Below are 18,318 nucleotides of genomic sequence, written 5' to 3' on the forward strand. Positions count from 1 at the left end.
TTTCAGAAGAGCTGCTAGAGATTTCAGAGAGGGCAGCTGGCAGCATCTCTTCTGTGTGCCTGTGGGCTGCTTCCAGAGCTGCCACCCATCTCCCTGTTATTGTCACAGTGTACAGGTTAGCGCTGGGAGGCTGTCCTGCACATGCTGGCAGGAGTGACCCAGTGAGGCCCCTTCTCCCCACATCTCAGGGCAGTTTATGCCTTAACCAACAGTAATCATACCTCCACAGGGGAATTATCATTTCTTCTCTGCATTATTGGTTTTTATTTACGTGGGAGGTAATTTTTTTATTTTTAGAGGTATTTTCAGATTGTAAAAGAAATATAGGCTTCATTATGGAATATTCGTTACAGAATACATAAAAATTACTTTCTAAAAAGGCAGGGAAAAATTACCCATATCTTTGGCGCATACAATTTGGCAAATTATTCTTCCATTTATTTATCCTGCATGTTTTTTCAAATATTTGAGATCATACTAAATATGTATTTTAGACCTTGCTTAGTCTTTTAAAATTATAACACAGAACAAGTTCACTGTGAACAGTACAAAAGCATACAGAAGAAAGATGGGGGGGTTTCCTCTTCCTCTTGCCTGCTCCCCTCACTCCTTAAACGTACCTCCCAGTGGGTAGCCTTAAAACTTTCTCCTTTGTTGATAAAATAAAATAATTCAATTAAATTTAAAAACAGAGAAAAAAGACTTTCTCCTTTGAATCTGCAGTCATACAGATAGACATCATACGTGCATACATCTACACTTACAAACTGTTCAAAAAAAATTGTAAAATTTCATACTGACTGCCTACTCAGTGAGTTTTTAAAGCTATGATAATGGAATTATAATTATACTTTTTAATAGTCCTCATTGAGAGAAACATTCTGAAATATTTGGGCAACACCATAAGATGTCTGATGTTTTCTTCAGAACAGTGCTCAGTGGGGAAGGGTGAATGAGAAGACAGTTGAAATAAGGCCACAAGTTGATAATGATTGGGGCTGGGTGGTTTAATACACTTTCTCTCTGCTTATGAATGGGCTTAAATTTTTCCATAATTAAAAATAGAGAGAGATGGACTTGAATGTCAGAGAAACAATTAGATCGTGTCATTCATCTCAGCAACATCTTTGTTTCACAGCATACCTTAGAAATCTTTTCCTAATCTGAGATCTAAGGAGAGCATAACCTGGTGTAAAAAAAAGCACCAAGAATCTGGAAATCTCAACATCTAACTGGGTCCTGGTCTCGTGGTTCAGCTACCTCTCCACGGAGAAACCATTTAAATTCTGAGCAGCTTTCTCTGTGCAGCTGGGGCTGCCTGGCCTGCCCCTGTCTTGTGGAGTGAGGTTCAGGGCTCCAGAGTGGCAGGTTGCCTGTGGGGATGGCACCCCTGGAGGTGTGCAGTGCTTCCCTGGTGGTATGCAGCAGGCTTGAGCCAGGCCCTTTTCCTCTGGGGTCCTCAGCGTCTCATGCCACCAGGGACTTGGGACTCCGTGGGGGACGCAGACATGTGGCTTTCATGACTCCACTCTTCTCTCTTGCTCCTGGGGCATGTGGCTGATGCACCACCGAGCTCTTCCCAGTCCGGGCTCAGCCTCAGGTCTCATGCCAGCCATGCCAATTGAATTATTAGGTGAGCTGAAGCCTGTTTGCTGCCCTTTCATGAGAAAAGGCTCATCTGGCTCAACCAGCTGGTGTTTGTGTCTTGCAGCCCCGAGACTAGCATCTACCAACTCCTCAGTCACGGGGGCGCTTTTACCTTCAAGCATGAAAGAAAAAGCCAAGGTGAGTGTGACCACCTTCCAAGTTGTCGCCCATGGGAGTTGAAGTGCCCTGTAGGGCACAGTCCTCTGTGTCACAGAAGGATAGGGTTGTGTGTAATTGCTCAGCCTGGGTTCGGATCTCAGTGATCACACTCAGCTATGTGATTGTGTTAAGTCGCTTCACCTCCCTGGGCCTCTGTTGTTTTTGTTTTTTTCTGTAAGGTGGGGTTGGTGCCTACCGCTGTGGACCACTGGCCACATTACACACCTAGAATATACAGTTTCTTTCCTCTTCCATCCCTGCCTTCACCTGTTCACTCAGCAAACTGTTACCAGTACAGTTAAGTTCCAGGCACTGGGCGAGGCAGTGGAGACACCAAACTGGATAAAACACCCGTGGTTCTCAAAACTTGAAAAGCACTTTCTAGACTGGAAACTACTTAGAAAGTAGAATATCATTTTCTGGTCATCCATAAAGGAGTGTTACAGACATATTAAGTATTATGTCCTTGAAGTTGCCTAGAACATTAGCAAAGATACATAGAAACAATTATGAAGTCATGCAAATGTCCACAACAAACTTCTGCTGTGTCCCAAGAACTGTATTTCGGTTTTCTCCATACCTCTGTGAAGGGAGGTACCATTTTTAGCCCTGCTTTGAAGATGAAGAAGCAGAGACTTACGGAGGTGATGTGCCCAAACTCACATGGCTAGAAGTGGTGGAGTTGGGGTCAGATTGATCTGTGCTGTTTGTTCGCCGGGACATACCCAAGTGTGTCTGTCACTCCTGTTCTCTGTAGGCAAACACCAAGAAAGCCAGCAAGCCAGTGAACTCCACGGCACACCCTGCCTCCGGGAAGGCAGTGGCCCATCTCCTCGCTGGGAAGTCACCCAAGAAGGCAGCAGGGCCCTTGGGAAATACCATCCTGGTCTCAGAAACTGAGGAGGAGGGCAGCGTCTCAGCCCTCCGAACCACTGCCAAGCCTGGTGAGGAGCCCCCGCCTCTAGGACCAGGCCCCCCAAGTGCGGGCTGGGGAGGCAGGCCTGGGCACTGCTTTACCGGGTCCTAGGACATTCTGGAATTCAGGGGCTTATCTCTATGACAGTGAGGGCTCCCCCCACTTCTGGCCATTTTCCCCTCGCCTGGGTGACAGAGAGTCAGCTGCCCCGACACAGCAGGCTTTGCTGAGGGAGTGTCAGCAGCCAGGGCGGTGCTGGAGCGTTTTCTGGTTTATTGCTCTCAGGTGGGTACGGGCCCATCTCAGAGGCTTAGAAGCCAAACCAAGAGGCCTGAGTTTGCCTCTGTTTCTCATGTAAAATAGGCCCAGCCTGCTTCCGTATGATGATGGAAGGAGGTTTTCTCAGCTGTGAGGTCCTGGCGCATGTGTGATAAGGCCTGTTATAGCCCTTACCCGGGGCTCGGGCCAAACGGGAACAGAGGGAGAGCGTGGCGCGCGCAGCTGTGGGCCTTCCGGAGAGCGCGGGGGAGGAGGAGCGTGTGCCTGGCTCTGAGTACTTGGTGCGGAGGGTGCCTCGGAGGCTCAGGCAGGTCTGGAAAGGGTGCCTCAGTCCCCTTCCTGTATATCCCTCAGGAATGGCATCAGCGAGCCAGGCCGACAGCTCCAGCGAGGAGTCCTCCAGCTCTAGTGACGAGACGGACATGGAGGTAATTGCTACCCATTCTCAAGAGCTGCCCTCTGCGGACCTCTAACCCTCCTGCGGGCCTGGCTGGGGCCTCACATTTCAGCAACGACAGATCAATTCAGCCACTGTTTCAGGGTGCCCAGGAGCTGGAAAGGCTGAGGCCTGTGGAGGTGGGGAGCCAGGTGCTGTTCACTGCATCTGGGCAGGAGAGGATCTGGGGTTGTTGGGGTGGGGAGACGCCATCCTGCCTACAAGGTGGGGGAAGGCTTCCTGGGGAAGGTAGCACAGGACCAGGGTTTTGAGGCACAGGGAGCTTCACTGGGGAAGGATGTGGAGGGGAGGGTTTTTGAGCAGGAAGAGCTGCACGAGCAAAGGCCCAGGGGCAGGAACACAGCTTTGGGAAGAGAAGCAGGGTGATTGGGGTGAGGCTGCTGGAGGTTATTGGCCTGCTGCTGTATGCCAAGCCTCAGCACTTGACCAGAGATGGCCAGGTCTTTTCATCTGTGGCCCTTGTCTCTTTTCTGAATTGTGACCAGGGAAAAGTCCCCAGAGGTCATTCCATACTGTGCACCTTTCAAGTGCCAGGCCTTGGGGAAACAGAGGTAGGCAGGATGGGCGGGGGTCCTGCTACCTTGGGGAAGTGGAGGGTCCCTCAGAAATGTAACTACAGTGGCAATGGTTACTGTAAAGGGAAAACTTAGCAGGAGGGGTGATAACGGGAATGTGGGACAGTACAGGCAGAGATGGAGACAAAGCGAGTTTGGTGCTCTTAAGGAATGTTGATCTGCAGTTTCGTGAATGAGAGGGAAAGTGATATGAGAGATAGGCAAGGGACCAGATCCATGCCTGACCAGAAGGACCACTGAGAGGAGTCTAGGTTTTATTCTAGGGGCTGTGAGAAGCTGTTGCAGGGTTTCAGGCACAGGAGTAAGATGGCCTGATTTATGTTTCAAAAAAATCAGCAGTTGTGGCCTGGATTGGAGGGTGGTGCTAAATAAAAGTAGTGAGGTGATTGAGGGGGCTGTTGGAATAATGGTGGCAAGAGATGCTGATGGCTGGCACTGGGGCACCCAGCAGAAACCAGCAGGATTCAGGGAAGGATTGACTTGGCACCCAGGGCACTTCCTACCTCGCCTTCCCGCCTGAACCAGTCACCTGTGAAGGTGGAAACCTTGCTCCTCTCTCCCCTGGGCCTACCTGTGGGATGCTCCCCATGTTCCATCCCTACCTTTGGGCCCTAGATACAGCCAGCAACAAAGACACTCTGGGAAACCTGCAGCCAAACATACAGCCTCAGTGGGCTGGAGTCCAGAGAGGGAAGGCACGTGCCCAGGGACTCAACAGCAGGACTGAAGTTCAAACCCTGGCCTCTGGGCCATCAGGAAGGCCACCATGATGAGATACTGTATTTGAAGGGGCAGACAAGTACCAGCCGTCCTTGTTGAGAGAGGCTGCCCCTCTGCTGGGCCCTATGTGCCAGGTGCCAGAGGAGCATAGTGGTTGAGACTTCTGTCCCCAGAGCCTCACAGATATGGGTTACAGTCGGTTATTGGTATTGGTTTTGAGTGATTTGACCTTTTTGAGTCTTTTATCCTTTTCTGGAAAGTGGGTGTAAAGATAATACCTGTCTTAGGGAGTTGAGAACCAAATGACGTTAGGAAAGGGCTTCATAGACTATGAAGCATCTTGCGCCCCTCAGGGGTGAAGATTGTTGTCCCCTAATTCCATCCTCTTGTTCCAGATGAAACCTGCAGTGAAGCTGCCGCAGGTCAGAGCCCCACCAGCCCCAGTCAAGGAGTCTCCAAGGAGAAGGGTGGCTCCAACCCCTGGGAAGGCAGGGAATGTGACACCCCAAGTCAGAGGAGATACCCTGACCTCAGCTGGCAAGGCCAAGAATCCAGAAGAGGTCTCAGAGAGCAGCGAGGAGGAGTCGGAGAGTGAGGAGGGAGCTCCTGCAGGGACCCCCAGCCAGGTGAGGGCTGCCCTTCAGGGTTCCTTGGTCCCCTGGCAGCCTGGGGCTCTCCCCCACCCTGAAGCTGGTGAGGTAGCTGTGTAATGAGCATGTACCCTACCAGAGGAGGTTGGCCTTGGAGTTTGGGGAGAGAGAGGTGGGCTTGTGGAAGCTGAAGGGCATGGACAACTGATTTTGCTTCAGCTGCCTCTGGAAATTGCCCTTCCTGCCCCAGCAGGGGCCTGGAATGGCTGCTTCCCAAAGGGTGGGTCCTGCACCCCACTTATAACCACTCTCCTTCACCTCAGTTTCCCTGTCTAGTCAGTGGGCTGCTCTCATCCCGGCTAATCCTGCCATGGAGGGACCAGACAAGTTTTAATTACCTGGTCCTCTGGCTTCTCAAGCCAAGTCATGACTTGTTAGCGAACAGGTATCCGGTTACCTTCTGTCTCCTGGGACCCCCTTTCCCCACGTAAGTGACCAGAGCTGCAGGCCCCTAAAAAGGCTCTGGGCACATCCCTAGGGAAAGCCAGAGAGGCTGGGAATCAGAGAACGAGAGGGGTCAGACAGGTGGTAAAAGGCCCCTGGGAACACTGATTCCGCCCAGGTGAGGCCTATGAGGAGAGGTCCCACACCCAGGCTGCGGGCAGGGTGATGAGATGCAAGAAACAAGCACATAAATAAGATTCACTTTGCTAAGTGTTAGTAAATGTTATAGAAGAAAGTAAGGTGGGGAAGGAGGAAGGGGTGGCCATTTGAAATAGGGCACTTAGGGAAGGCCTTCCAGACGAGACATTTGAGTAAATAAAGTCTTAAATACCTGAAGGAAGGGGCCTTGTCCCTTGTGGACATTTGGAGAAAGACCGTTACAAGCTGGAGGTGCAGCAGGTGCCAAGGCCCTGAGGTGCAGGTGGGAATTGTGACAGATCAGAGGATACAGATCCTGTCCACAGGGGCCACTGCTCCTCAGCTCAGAGCACTTTTGCAGTGTCCAAGGGTACCCAGTGCTGCGTGGCATCCATTTTTTTCAGAAGGAGCCCAAAAGTGAACTGTGTAAAATCTACTTTCTCCATGTTGGTTCAAAAATTTGAAAAAGTGCAAGCCGAACAAAGGCTTGTCTGTAGCAGCCTAAACCCTCTGCTTGAGAAAGTGTCTAGAAAGGAAGTGATCAGAGCTGCTGATTTTCTGGAGTGATCAGCCCAGGGCCAAGCAGCTGCAATTTTTCCAAGGAAGACAGGGTCTGTGGCCACCCAGCCAAAGCCCTGAGGCCAGGAGCAGGGCCTGAGACCAATAAGCGTCAGTAGGTTAGTGAGAGGGAAGCTGAGGTTCTCAGGGCCTTGCCCCCTGAGGCTAGGACAGGCTCCCCAGGGGTCCTCCTACTGTCCATGTGCAGAAAGCCCAGGGAGGGCTCGCTCTGTCCCCTTTCCGTTTTTGGACTGTGTGTCCCTTTGCCACATCCAAGCTCCCCTGATTCCTCCCTCTGGGCCTTTGCATTCTCCCTCCTCTAAGTCCAGTCACATATACACTGGGGGTTGGCACTGAGGGTATAGCAGTAGGTCCATCAGACATGGTGCCTGTGCAAAGCCCAGCCGGGGACAGTCCATGATACCCTGTGTATCAGGGCAGCCATGCAGACAGTGCAGGGCCATCAGGGAGAACTGCTGTAAGTAACTGTGCCTGTCTGGGACCCAGAAGACAAGGTGGTGGTGGGTGAAGGCCCCAAGAGGTGTGAAGCTGGTTGGCTACACTGGCTGGAGCTCCAGTCAAGTGGGGGAGAGAAGTAGGGGGGTCTTGTGAGCTCCACTAAGGCCTCAGGCTTTATCCTGAAGGCATCCCCAGAGGGTTTTCAGAAGGAGGGGAACAAACTGCCCTTTCTCTTTTACTAGGTGAAGGCCTCAGAGAAAACTGTCCAGGTCCGAGCTGCCTCAGGTCCTGCCAAGGGGACTGCTGGGAAAGGGGCTACCCCAGCACCCCCTGGGAAGGCAGGGCCTGCAGCCACCCAGGCCAAGGCAGGGAAGCCTGAGGAGGACTCAGAGAGCAGCAGCGAGGAGGACTCAGACAGTGAGGAGGAGCTGCCAGCTGCCAAGACCCCACTTCGGGTGAGGCCTGGGGAGGCGGAGCCCCGCAGCCAGCGCCCCGGCCCAGGCGGCCTTCTGAGGGCTTGTTCTCCCACTCTGCTTGCGCCCCATGCATGCGCAGAGCCCTGCCTCTTCTCACCTGTGGCGCCTCTGGTGTCCTTGACCCTGTCTGCTCCCTTGTGTCTCCTCATACCCACCTTCTGGGCTCCCCGCCAATTCTCTTTCTCTCACTCCAGGTAAAACCCTCAGGGAAGATCCCCCAGGTCAAAGCTGCCTCAGCAGCACCTGCCAAGGCATCTCCTAGGAAAAGGGCGCCTGCAGCACCCCCGGGCAAAGCAGGCCCTGTGGCCCCCCAGGCCAGGAAGCAGGAGGAGGACTCGGAGAGCAGCAGCAGCGAGGAATCAGACAGCGAGGGCGAGGCGCCCGCAGCTGTGCCCCAGACCACAAGCCTGGCTCAGGTGAGGCTGGAGAATACCCTGCGCGGCCCTGTGCCCGGTGTGCAGAGACCCCGTGCGCCTGTCCTCCGCCTCTGCACCCAGAGCCCTGTGCCCTCCACTTACCCGTCTCCCCTCCTGCCTTACCTCACACACGCTCCCCTGTAAGCTCCCTATCCTGACTCTGTCCTTTGTCACTCCCAGGCAAAGGCCTTGGGGAAAAACTCCCAGGTCAAAGCTGCCTCAGCTCTGGGCTTGGGGCCCTCAGCAAAGGGCGCTGTCCCAGGGCCCCCTGGGAAGGTGGGGTCTGCGGCTGCCCAGGCCGTGAAGCGGGAGGAGGACTCGGAGAGCAGCAGTGAGGAGGAGTCGGACAGCGACGGGGAGGCACCGACAGCCGCGGCTTCGGCCCAGGTGAGGCCCCTGCCTGCGAGGCTCTTCTCTCCCCCTCAGTGCCCTTCCTGTCCCCTCGTTGTGCCTGTTGGCCCTCTCGGTCTCTAGTGTCTCTGCACACAGCCACGCTTTGGGCTCTCTCCCCTAATCCCGTGTGTCTCACTGCAGGCAAAGTCTTTGGGGAAAGTTCCCCAGGTCAGACCTGCCTCGGGTCCTGCCAAGGGGCCCTCTCAGAAGGCCGGGCCTGCAACCACCCAGGTCAAGACCGAAAGGTCCAAGGAAGACTCGGAGACCAGCGAGGAGTCAGACAGTGAGGATGAGACACCCGCAGCTGTGACTCCAGCCCAGGTAGGGCCTCGGGAGGGGCAGCTCCACAGCCTGACCCTGAGCTGCTCTCGCCGGTCAGCTCCACAGGGAGCTGTGGGGAAGGGCGGCAGTGGGGCTCCACTCCAGAGCAGATGTGGGCTCTGCATCCAAGATCCTTCTCCAGCTTCTGTCTTCTGTGCCCCTTCAGGCAAAACTGGCTGGGAGAACTCCTCAGACCAAGGCCTCCCCACGGAAGGGGACTCCCATTACACCTGCATCTGCCAAGGTCCCCCCAGTGCAAGCAGGCACACCAGCCCCCTGGAAAGCAGGAACGGTGTCTTCACTAGCCTGCACATCATCCCCAGCCATGGCCAGGGGCGCCCAGAGGCAAGAGGAGGACTCTTCAAGCAGCGAAGAGTCAGATAGCGAGGAGGAGACAGCTCCTGCCACAGCAGTGGGACAGGTGAGGCCAAGTTTGCTTGGCTGGGTCAGGACCGGTCCCCACCCAGTCCTTTGGCTCCCGTGACACACCTCTCTTTGTGTCATTCCAGGTGAAGTCTATAGGAAAAAGCGTCCCAGGGAAAGCTGCCTCAGCGCCCACCAAGGGGCCCTCAGGGCAAGGGACTGCCCCAGTGCTCCCAGGGAAGGCAGGGACTGTCATGGCCCAGGTCAAAGCTGAGGTACAGGAGGACTCAGAGAGCAGTGAGGAGTCAGACAATGAGAAGGCAGCCTCGACTGCCGCACAGGTGAGGCCTGGGAGGAGCCAACCCATGCCAGTGCCTGGGACAGGCTGGAGATGGGCTCACACAGGCTGCTCTTTCCCAGGGTGTGCAGAAGCGTCCAGGGCAGCCTCTGCTCAGCCTCATTCCACACTTTCCATTCTGTCTCCTCTGCCCATCAGAGCTCCAGGGTCTCCTTCATGCCCTTTTGACCTCCCACTGAGATTTCTTACACTTTTTTATACAAGCTCTGTTGAGTATCTCATCTACCAGGTGCCATTCTGTCTGGAGCTCCTTTGGCCATGGCCCTCAGAGTTCCCACCTAGATGGGGGGGCGTGGACCTGTACACGGGTTATTTCAGCGTGGTGTGATAGGGTTGAGATAAAGGGTGTGTACCTGGGCTAGCAGAGCCTGGCAGGCGATGGCATCTAGGGGTTTTTCAGGAGAGAAGACCTTTTGGAGGAAGTGGCATCCAAATTGTGGGCTGAAAGAGTTGACCAGGTGACATAGTGTTCCAGGCAAAGAAACTGGCCTATGCAAAGGCCAGGGGGTGAGAGAGTGTCTGGCCTTTTGGTTTTCCTCAAGCAGAGCATTGTATCTGGCGGGATCACTAGGGTAGACCATGTGGTAAGGGTGAGTGGCTGGGGGGTTTAGAGCCAGGCTGCCTGGGTTCAAGTTCTAGCTCCATGTCCCAGCAAGTGATGTAATCCAACAGGGCGCCTGTTTGCTCTTCTGTAAATTGGAAATCAACCTGCACAGGGTTGAGGATTTAATGAGATCTCGCCTACCACACCCAGCAAGGGTCCTGTGCACACACAGCAGGCTCTCATCCCTGTCCCTGAGGGAGCAGAATCAAGTTGTCTTCCAGCCTGGGAGAGCTGGGAGAAGTGAAGATAGCTCACTCCCTGTACTCACCCACCCACCGTTTATTATTTTTAATTGTCGCTCTTTTTTTCACTAACCACTCAAATTAGTCATTTCTTATTTCCCTGTGTCAGCACACACATTTCTGTGGAGGTTTTTTTTGTTTGTTTTTTTGTTTCTTGTTGGTTGGTTTGTTTTGTCCTGCTCTCACTGTTACCTTGTGGGACCAAGGTCCTGTGAGTCCTTTACTGAGCTTTTAAACTATACTTCGCCTTCCCAGAGTCTTCAGCTCAGCAGGCTCCTATCCTGTTTTTCCAAGCTGCAGACATTCTAAACCAGTGCCTTAAAAGTTTCAGTGATGGGTTGGGGAATAATAGCTCAGTGAGCCTAGCATGCATGAAGTCCTGGGTTCTGTCCCCAGACCTCCATTTAAAAAAAGAAGATGAAGTATCTTAGAAAGTTTCGTTGTGCCGATCACTTAAATATCTGTCTTCCCATCTGAGCCTGCCAGCTGTACTGTGAGACAGGTGTTCAATTGCTTTGGTTTCTGGAGGAGAAAATTGGAGTTTAGAGGAGTTGTTTAGTGACTTACTCCGGCCCCACCAACTCCTGCCTCCAAAACCTTTGCCTTTCCCACTTCCTTTCACTACATCTTGGCCAAAACTTTTCCAGCCACAGACTTGGTCGTACTTTGGGGCCTTATTCTCTCAGGGTGAAAAATAGGGCAGCCAGTCCCTCTCTAGCAGCCTAACCTTATAGCCTGGTGCTCTGTCAGAAGATGACGCCTTTCCTAAGTTCAAGAGGTCTGAAGGACCTCTGCTAAAACAGGCGGGACTGATAGGAGGAGTCTTGTTGGCCACCTTTTTTCCCTTGCCTTCTCTTGAAGGATGAGGATCATAACTGCCTTTCATGTGGATTAAATGGCCTCACCCTCAAAATGCTGTGCACACTCACTGGTTCCACTGTGCTCAGCATTGCTGAGGTCAGAAATGAGTCGGAATCAATCAGACTTTCGTTCTTGGGATAGATCTTGTTTGAGCATAGTGTATACGCATTTTTATTTGTTGCCGGATTTGGTTTGTAAATCATTTATGAAGGACTTTTGTGTCTATGTTCATAAAGAATGCGGGTCTGTAGTTAGTTATCTTGAGATGTCTTCGCCTGGCTTTGGTATTGGGATAATACTGCCTCATAAAATGAGTTGTTGAATAGTTCACATAACTATTAATGGAGGAGCCAGAATCCAGATTCAGGCATCTGACTCCAGCATCAGTGTTCTTAGCTAATCACTTTTGCATCTCACCTCCTTTCAATAATTCCCTTTTCTCCTTCCAGGTGAAGACTTCAGTGAAAAGCCCTCAGACCAAAGCTAACTTGGCTGCCAGCCGAGTAGCTTCAGCCAAAGGGGCAGTGTCAGCTTTGGGGAAAGGGGTCACTGCAGCTGCTCAGGCCAAGCCGGGGTCCCCAGCCAAGGCAAGTGGGACCAGAGCCACAGGTGGTGCCAGGGTGGGATGGAGAGGAAGACCCAGCAGTGGCCCCAGTCTGGACAAGGGTCCTGCACAGGTGGGAGTAACCTCCCCACAATCATGCCATGGGTGGGGCTTCATCTAAAGAGAACCATGCTGTCTACTTTCTTTCCCAATGCTGTTCCCTCCTCACAATTCAGGTAAAGCCTCCACTGAGGACCCCCCAGAGCAGTGTCGTCTCGGGGAAGGGCCAGGTGTCTATGACAGCTGTGGGGAAGGCAGTGGCCGCAGCAGCCCAGGACCAGCAGGGACCTGTCAGGGGCCCAGAGGAGGACTCAGAGAGCAGTGAGGAGGAGTCTGACAGTGAAGGGGAGGCACCCACCCAGGTGAGGCCTGGAGGATGGCAAGCATCCCTGTGCTTCCCCTCTGTGCCAGGAGCCACCCACAGCGTAGCTGTATGTGCCCCATCCATCTCCTGTCTCCCTTCCCTGCTTCTTTCTCTCACTCCAGGCAAAGCCCTCAGTGAAACTCCCCCAGGTCAGAGCTTCCTCAGCCCCCACCAAAGGTTCCCCCAAAAAAGGGGCTGCCACAGCACCCCCTGGGAAGGCAGGACCCCCAGCCGCCCAGGCCAGGAAGCAGGAGGAGGACTCGGAGAGCAGCAGCGAGGAGTCAGACAGTGACAAGGAGGCGCCAGCAGCTGTGCCACCAGCCCAGGTGAGGCCTCGTGGGGAAGCAACTGCAAGGCCAGGCCTCCCAGCCACCTCCACCTACTCCTCCGTCAGAACGTGGGTTCAGGGCCAGATGAGGAAGGAAGACCAGATTAAGGTTTTGGCTCCAGGATCCTTTTCCCTGGCTGCTGTCCTCCGCACCTCTATAGTGAAAATTATTGTCAAATACCCCCAATCCAAGGCCTCCCTGATGGAGGGCGTCCTGGGCACTCCCATATCTACCAGGGCCTCCACAGCAGGAGTGGCACACCAGCCCCTTGGAAGGCTAGGCCAGCAACTCCCGCCAAGCCTCCAAAGATGTCAGAGAGCTGTGAGGAGGCTTGGACTGCGATGCAGGTACCACGAGGCCCTGGAGCTGGAGGAAGTCACATCCCCCACCTGGGCCTGGGGCCTCCTGTAGGCATGTGTGTCTCCCAGGAGAATTCTAGCTTAATGTGAAGCGTGGGGAGAGGGAAGAATGAGGAAGCGACTTTCAGCTGGATGATTCTCCCTCTGTCTGCTTGGAGAAAGCAGCAGGAGAGGCTATGTCCTTCAGAAGTTCAGGGCAGCAAACTCCAGGACTCACAGGGCTCAGACATGTGATGGACACAGCCAATGCAGGCCTAGTGCAGGTGATAAATGGCGACTGACGTGGAGGCTTGATAATCAGGAGAGACAGTAGGGAGTGGTGGCAACTAGGACAAACTAGAGAGCCCTTGCCCCATCAAGAAAGATGGTACCTGTCAGCTCTATTTGTGACCCGGTGGAAATGTACCCATCATGTGGCCAGATCTTGTATTTCTTAAGGGACGCGTAAGGGAAATTCTCCAGCCCAATAGTGTTCCCTCCTCACAATTCAAGTAAATTGTAGATTTCTGTTTCCTCATGAGTGAAACAAGCACTAGAAGTCTGGTAGGTGCTTATAGTATTAACCTCTCTGCCTTCAGTGCATTAGACCAACTACTGAACACACTGTCTTGTTGGTAGAGATAAAGGGATGAAAGATGTTGGCCCTGCCCTCAAGGAGCTTATAGTCTGTAGGGCAAGACGAGGTGCCTGGATTATTGGAGGATATTCTGGTTGTGCTCTGTCTGATGGAGCTGGGGGAACAGGTGTCTGCAAGGCCAGAAGAGGAGGTGATTGGGCTGAGCTTGGAGGAGGACCTGGGGTTCACTAGACAGAGAGGTAGAAACAAGCCTAAATTGGGGAGGGGAGTGTGTGCAAAGGGGAGGGGTTGAGAAGTCAGGTGGGTTGGGCAGAGGCCAGCTGTCGCGCAGGCAGCAGTCACTTCTGGTTGCTTGTTACCAGTAACATTTCTGGGGGCCTAAATGCCAGACTAAGACACAAGGGCCCTAACTATGTTTCAAACTGTGCAGCTTTTTGTTTGTTTAAGTTTTAAATGGGTTATTGTCTCAGTCAGGATGTTCTAATCTACAAGTGAAAACCTAATTCATAAGAGTTTAGGGAGTAAGGAAACTGGGTATCTCCCAGAGTATGAAGTTTCAGGGTAAGGCTGCTGTAAAGGTGGTTCCTTCAGCTCAGCCTTATTAGTTACTCAGATTTCTTACATCTCTATGCTTTACCTGCCTCATTGTCACAGCAGGGCTGCAGCGTCTCCTAAAGAGCTAGGAAATCCCCCAGTTGACTTCCCCTCTTCCTTGTCTCCTTGACCAGGTCTAAGTCACATGCTCCCTCCCTTCCCCACCTCCCAAAAAAACACTCACCAATGAGGGGCCTGTAGTTCCCATGACTGGCTAGGAGAAGGGGCCACCCTCTCCAAAGCCCTTCGTGGGGGCCACCAGAACCGAGTCAGGGTTCTGTTAGCAAGGAAGACATGGGGGCATGGCTGTTGCAGTGTGTATTGTATTTGACCCATTCAAAATTGGGAAATACACACATAAATCAGGATCCTCTAGCTTCTTGAGAAATTGGAGGCTCCGGCAACATAGGTTCCTGATTTTCTGGCTGGGCTGAGTAGTGCAAGGTGGGGCCTTCACATTGTAGGGAAGCACAGAGCTGTCCTTTGCCCCTGAGCTGGTCACAACCAGTGCCTGCTAATTAGTCACTGCTTTCCGAGTCTTCCTTTGGCCCCCAACTGCCGTTCACACCCACCCAGCCCCCCTCATTTATGCCTGGCCCGATAGGAGATGACACCGTCAGCTCCTGCTTTTAGCTGGGGGTGCTTGTGACAGCCGGATGTGAGCTGTGCTGAGGCTACTAGCTCACCCCTGCAATCTTGTCCCAGGCTGCCGTCACCTCTCATTCAGACACCTGGCCAACAGCACGCCAGCCCTCAGGTTTTGGTGGTGTCTGACTCAAACAGCCCTTTCTTGTTCAAAATCAGCTCTGGAGGGAGGATGGGCAGAGTGGAGGCCTATGTTGCCAGTGGCTGTGGGGCATGCCGGCCAGCAAGCTGTATCCCCATGTACTTGGTGGGGGTAAGGGTCACACTACCTTCCCAGAGGGCCAGCGTGTGTGAGGGTCTCTGCTCGCTGATCGTGGTCTCCCCACCCCCGGCCCCTCACTTGTGCTCCCCTTCACTAATGAATGCTTCCACCATGTGCTTGTCCCCTCAGAAGGAGGGTAACTCCAAAACCGCCAGTAGCAAGACCCTGGCCCCAGCACCCCCGGAGAAGAAGGCAAAAGAGTCCTCAGCCAGCAGTGACGAGGAGCTGCCGGACAGCCAGGTAGGCTGGGCCTTCTCTCTGAGGACACTGCAGGCTCCGAGCTGGGCGGGTGGGCCTCTGGGGGCGAGGGCAGTTCTGTCCCACTTAAACAGCACTTCACAGTTTCCTGAGCTCTTTCCTCTGTTTTGACACATCATCTTCATGGTAACCCGGGAGGCAGGCGGCAGAGCGTTGTTGAACATCCAGGCTTCAGAGGCAGACAGTGTAGGGTCAGAGCTGGCTCCCCCACCCACTAGCACCACGGCCTGGGCTTGTCCTGGGCCGTAACCATTCAGAGGCCAGGACATTTCAGCTGAAAACGGTCCTGCCTCCCGCCTCTGCTCTGGCGCAGGTACACAGTGTGCTGCCCTGTAGGGAGCCTGGTGCTGCAGGAGGGCACGTGATGGTGCGGCAGGAATCAAGGCTAAACAACTTGAAATGATTTCCCCAAGTTGTTATGACCTATAAGAAGCCGAGGAAGGGGTAGACACCGGGCCCCTGGCTTCCTGCATACCCATGCTTCCTGTTTGGGACCAGGAGTCTTCTCTGCAGGGCCTGTCAGTCCCGCAGGCTTGGTCCGAGACCTGGCTCATGCACCTGCAGCCCAACTTCACACGATGCCACACTGGCCGTCCTCCCTGACTCTTCCCCTGAGGATGGGACCAAGCCCACCTCGTCTCCTCAACTCTAGAGGTCCACATCCACTGAGCAGGCGTCCAAGCTTCTGTGACCCCCAAGCCTTTCCAGCAGACGGCACTGCCGTTTGTCCCCCTCTAGCCCCAAGATCCTAGAAGCATCTGCCAGGCCCCTCAGAGATGCTGGAGTCTGCAACCCTCAGACCAGTGGGGTCTCCCTAACCATCTCCCCTTAGATACCATACCACTTGCTAATCAGTCCATCAGTGGAGTCAGAGAGTGTTGGCACACCCCCTGTGTTGGGGTGCTCACTGCCTTTCTCTCCTTAATAACATAAATTATGAAAATAATGGACAACGATATCTAACATTACTCGTTACTTCCTGAGTGCCAAGGACTGTGCTAAGCCCCATACTTATGTTATTCTGTTTAATCCCCACAACAGCCCAATGAGGGTAGGTGCCACTTCTATTCCCATTTTTGAGGAGGAAGGAATGAGGCCCAGAGAAGTTGGGTGAACTGCCCCAGCAGTACATGGCTATAACCAGGGGACAGACCTAGCGTTTGGACCCAGGCTGTCCACAGTCTGACCTGCTCCCCGGCACTGCCCTCTCCAGGGCAGGAAGAAAGCAGGGCTTGGGCACTGCCCTCTGGCTCTCTGTGGAGCCTTTTGGAGGCTGCCTCCTCTGAGCAGGATCGAAACAGCTGGGAGGGAGGGGGCCGCTTCGCCCCTCTCTGCGGGGGTGGACTAACACAATTAAAATGAACATCATGCTTAAACTGAACCATTTAATTGGTACGTTAGTCCTGAAGATCCTGGAGTCCCTATTAAAAATGAAGGAAAAAAAGTCGGCACTTTGTGCATTCCCCAGGAGGATTCAGGGAAGACGGCATAGCCTGGGGAAGCTGCAGCCTCCTCCCAACTGGGGGGTTTTTAGCTCCTTATTCCCCAGCTCACTAATTATGATTATTACCATTCTTATGTGTTTATCAAGCACTTCTCTATTGATAAGTTTGCCTGTTTTTTTTATTATTAGCCCATCAGTGGGGGAAAGGGATTGATGGCCAGGGTGAGCAGAGCCCCGGGCTGGGAGGCAGAGGAGGTAAGGGGTGGTCTGTGGCTCAGTCCTGTTGTGCTGGCATTAACCCCAGGCCAGGGTCTGTGCTGGGGCCTGGGATAAGTATCGAGTTAAAAAGACATAGGCCCCGTTTCAGAGTTTCAAGTTGAGTCAGAGAGAAAGAGGAGACCTGTAGGAGACTAAATCAGGGCATTAAATCAGAGGCCTAGCATGCTTGGTCCTGGAAGGAATGAATTCCCTGTCTGGTGCCTGGAGGACTAACTTCCAGTCCTGACTCTCACACCAGTTTGCTTGTCACCCTGGGTGGGGCCGCTTGCCCTTTCTAAGCCTCAGCCTTCTCAACCCCTGGGGTGGGACTCCCTGGGGGCTGGTGAGCCATGGAGGCTCCGGGCCACATTCCCAAGAGTGGGATTCCTCAGCTCCCCGGAGTGGGGCTGGCTCAGGCAGTTCTGGGAGAGGCTTAGGAGAAGTGCTGCCCTCCAGAGCTCATGTGCCTCTGTGGCTGTGTCCCTTGTCCCCAGGGTCAGCAACCTGGGCTAGTCTGCCCCCTACTGCCAATCTGCCTCATGCTGGACAAGGACACTGTTGGGATATACTCAGCTGTGACTTCTAGAAGGCCCCATGGCGTTGCTTCTGCAGGCATCGGACCCTGCAGTAGGAAGGGTGTCCCTGTGTCCCCTCTGGGCCCTCACTGCACAGTGCCTACAGGGTGGTCCAGCCAGATGTTCGGGCTGCTTCAGCTTCAGTCTTTTCTGACCCAGCCCCAAAAGAAGGCCCCTGTCACCTGTGTCTCCTGTGCTTTACGGTTTCCAAAACACACCAGAGGCCTTCCAGTGAGTGAGCCCGGGCTGGGGTTGCTAATAGCCCTTTCAGCAGGTGGGAGACTGAGGCCCACGAAGCTCAGAGCTGGACCACACAGTGAGGTCATGGCAGAGGAGGGATCAGAAGTGCATCCCCCACAACCCTGGGCAGGGCAGCCCACCTTTGAACTCTGCCATCATGCACTCCTCTCCCATCCAGGGCCCAGGACTCAGCTGCAGTCCCCCCCCCCCGTGCCCCGCCCCCCAGAGCCAGGCCCCCTGCCCTGCCCCCAGCCCCGAGGCCGGGCAGGCAGCGTGGGCAGGTGCAACAGGGAGGAGGCTTTTGCTGCAGAGCTGCTTTTAACATTCCAGACGCTATTGTTTGCCTCAGTGGGTTCGTTGCCTCTCTTGGTCCCCGACAATCTGTTCCTCTGTCTTCTCACATATATATAGATCCCCCCTCCCTCAACTGTAAGCCTTCTCCCACTTTCCATCCTTCTCTCTTTCATCACGTGGGAAGGAAGGCTCTGGAAGTGGCAGATCAGAGCAGCTGCGGGGGAGGCTGTTTGGCAGGGGTAGGAAGGGCCCAAGCTCAGCACAGCTTCCCCCCTTCAGGCGGGCACCTTTCTGCTTTCCTTTTCACTGACCTCTCCTGCAGCACCCTGGGCGGGTGCAGAGTCTGGCTCAGGAGGTGGGCAGAGACCTGGGTTCCAGGCTGTAGCTTCAGGCAGCTGCCTTCTGCTGCCCTGCGTCTCCCCACTGAGGGCAGAACTCAGACCAGACCTGAATTTGGGGGAATGGAAAGTAGGCTCCCT

The 18,318-nt window shown here is 54.0% G+C and overlaps 1 protein-coding gene across 6 annotated transcripts in view; it reads left to right on the plus strand.

Moving 5' to 3' along the window:
* TCOF1 (treacle ribosome biogenesis factor 1) overlaps positions 1 to 18,318 on the plus strand; it is a 37,328-nt gene that overhangs the window by 5,959 nt on the left and 13,051 nt on the right. The window contains exons 4-17 of one of the 6 annotated variants that reach the window (XM_031449339.2): positions 1,712 to 1,785; positions 2,564 to 2,750; positions 3,356 to 3,429; positions 5,149 to 5,379; positions 7,245 to 7,457; positions 7,673 to 7,894; positions 8,075 to 8,281; positions 8,429 to 8,608; positions 8,775 to 9,029; positions 9,118 to 9,312; positions 11,486 to 11,713; positions 11,817 to 12,002; positions 12,127 to 12,330; positions 14,900 to 15,010. In XM_031449339.2, the coding sequence (XP_031305199.2) occupies positions 1,712 to 1,785; positions 2,564 to 2,750; positions 3,356 to 3,429; positions 5,149 to 5,379; positions 7,245 to 7,457; positions 7,673 to 7,894; positions 8,075 to 8,281; positions 8,429 to 8,608; positions 8,775 to 9,029; positions 9,118 to 9,312; positions 11,486 to 11,713; positions 11,817 to 12,002; positions 12,127 to 12,330; positions 14,900 to 15,010 (2,567 nt within the window). The remainder of the gene's footprint in view (positions 1 to 1,711; positions 1,786 to 2,563; positions 2,751 to 3,355; positions 3,430 to 5,148; positions 5,380 to 7,244; positions 7,458 to 7,672; positions 7,895 to 8,074; positions 8,282 to 8,428; positions 8,609 to 8,774; positions 9,030 to 9,117; positions 9,313 to 11,485; positions 11,714 to 11,816; positions 12,003 to 12,126; positions 12,331 to 14,899; positions 15,011 to 18,318) is intronic. The other 5 variants (XM_064484438.1, XM_031449340.2, XM_031449341.2 and 2 more) reach the window with 5 other exon arrangements.

The sequence above is a fragment of the Camelus dromedarius genome, chromosome 3 (genome assembly GCF_036321535.1).
Source record: "Camelus dromedarius isolate mCamDro1 chromosome 3, mCamDro1.pat, whole genome shotgun sequence".
Taxonomy (NCBI): Eukaryota; Metazoa; Chordata; class Mammalia; order Artiodactyla; family Camelidae; genus Camelus; species Camelus dromedarius.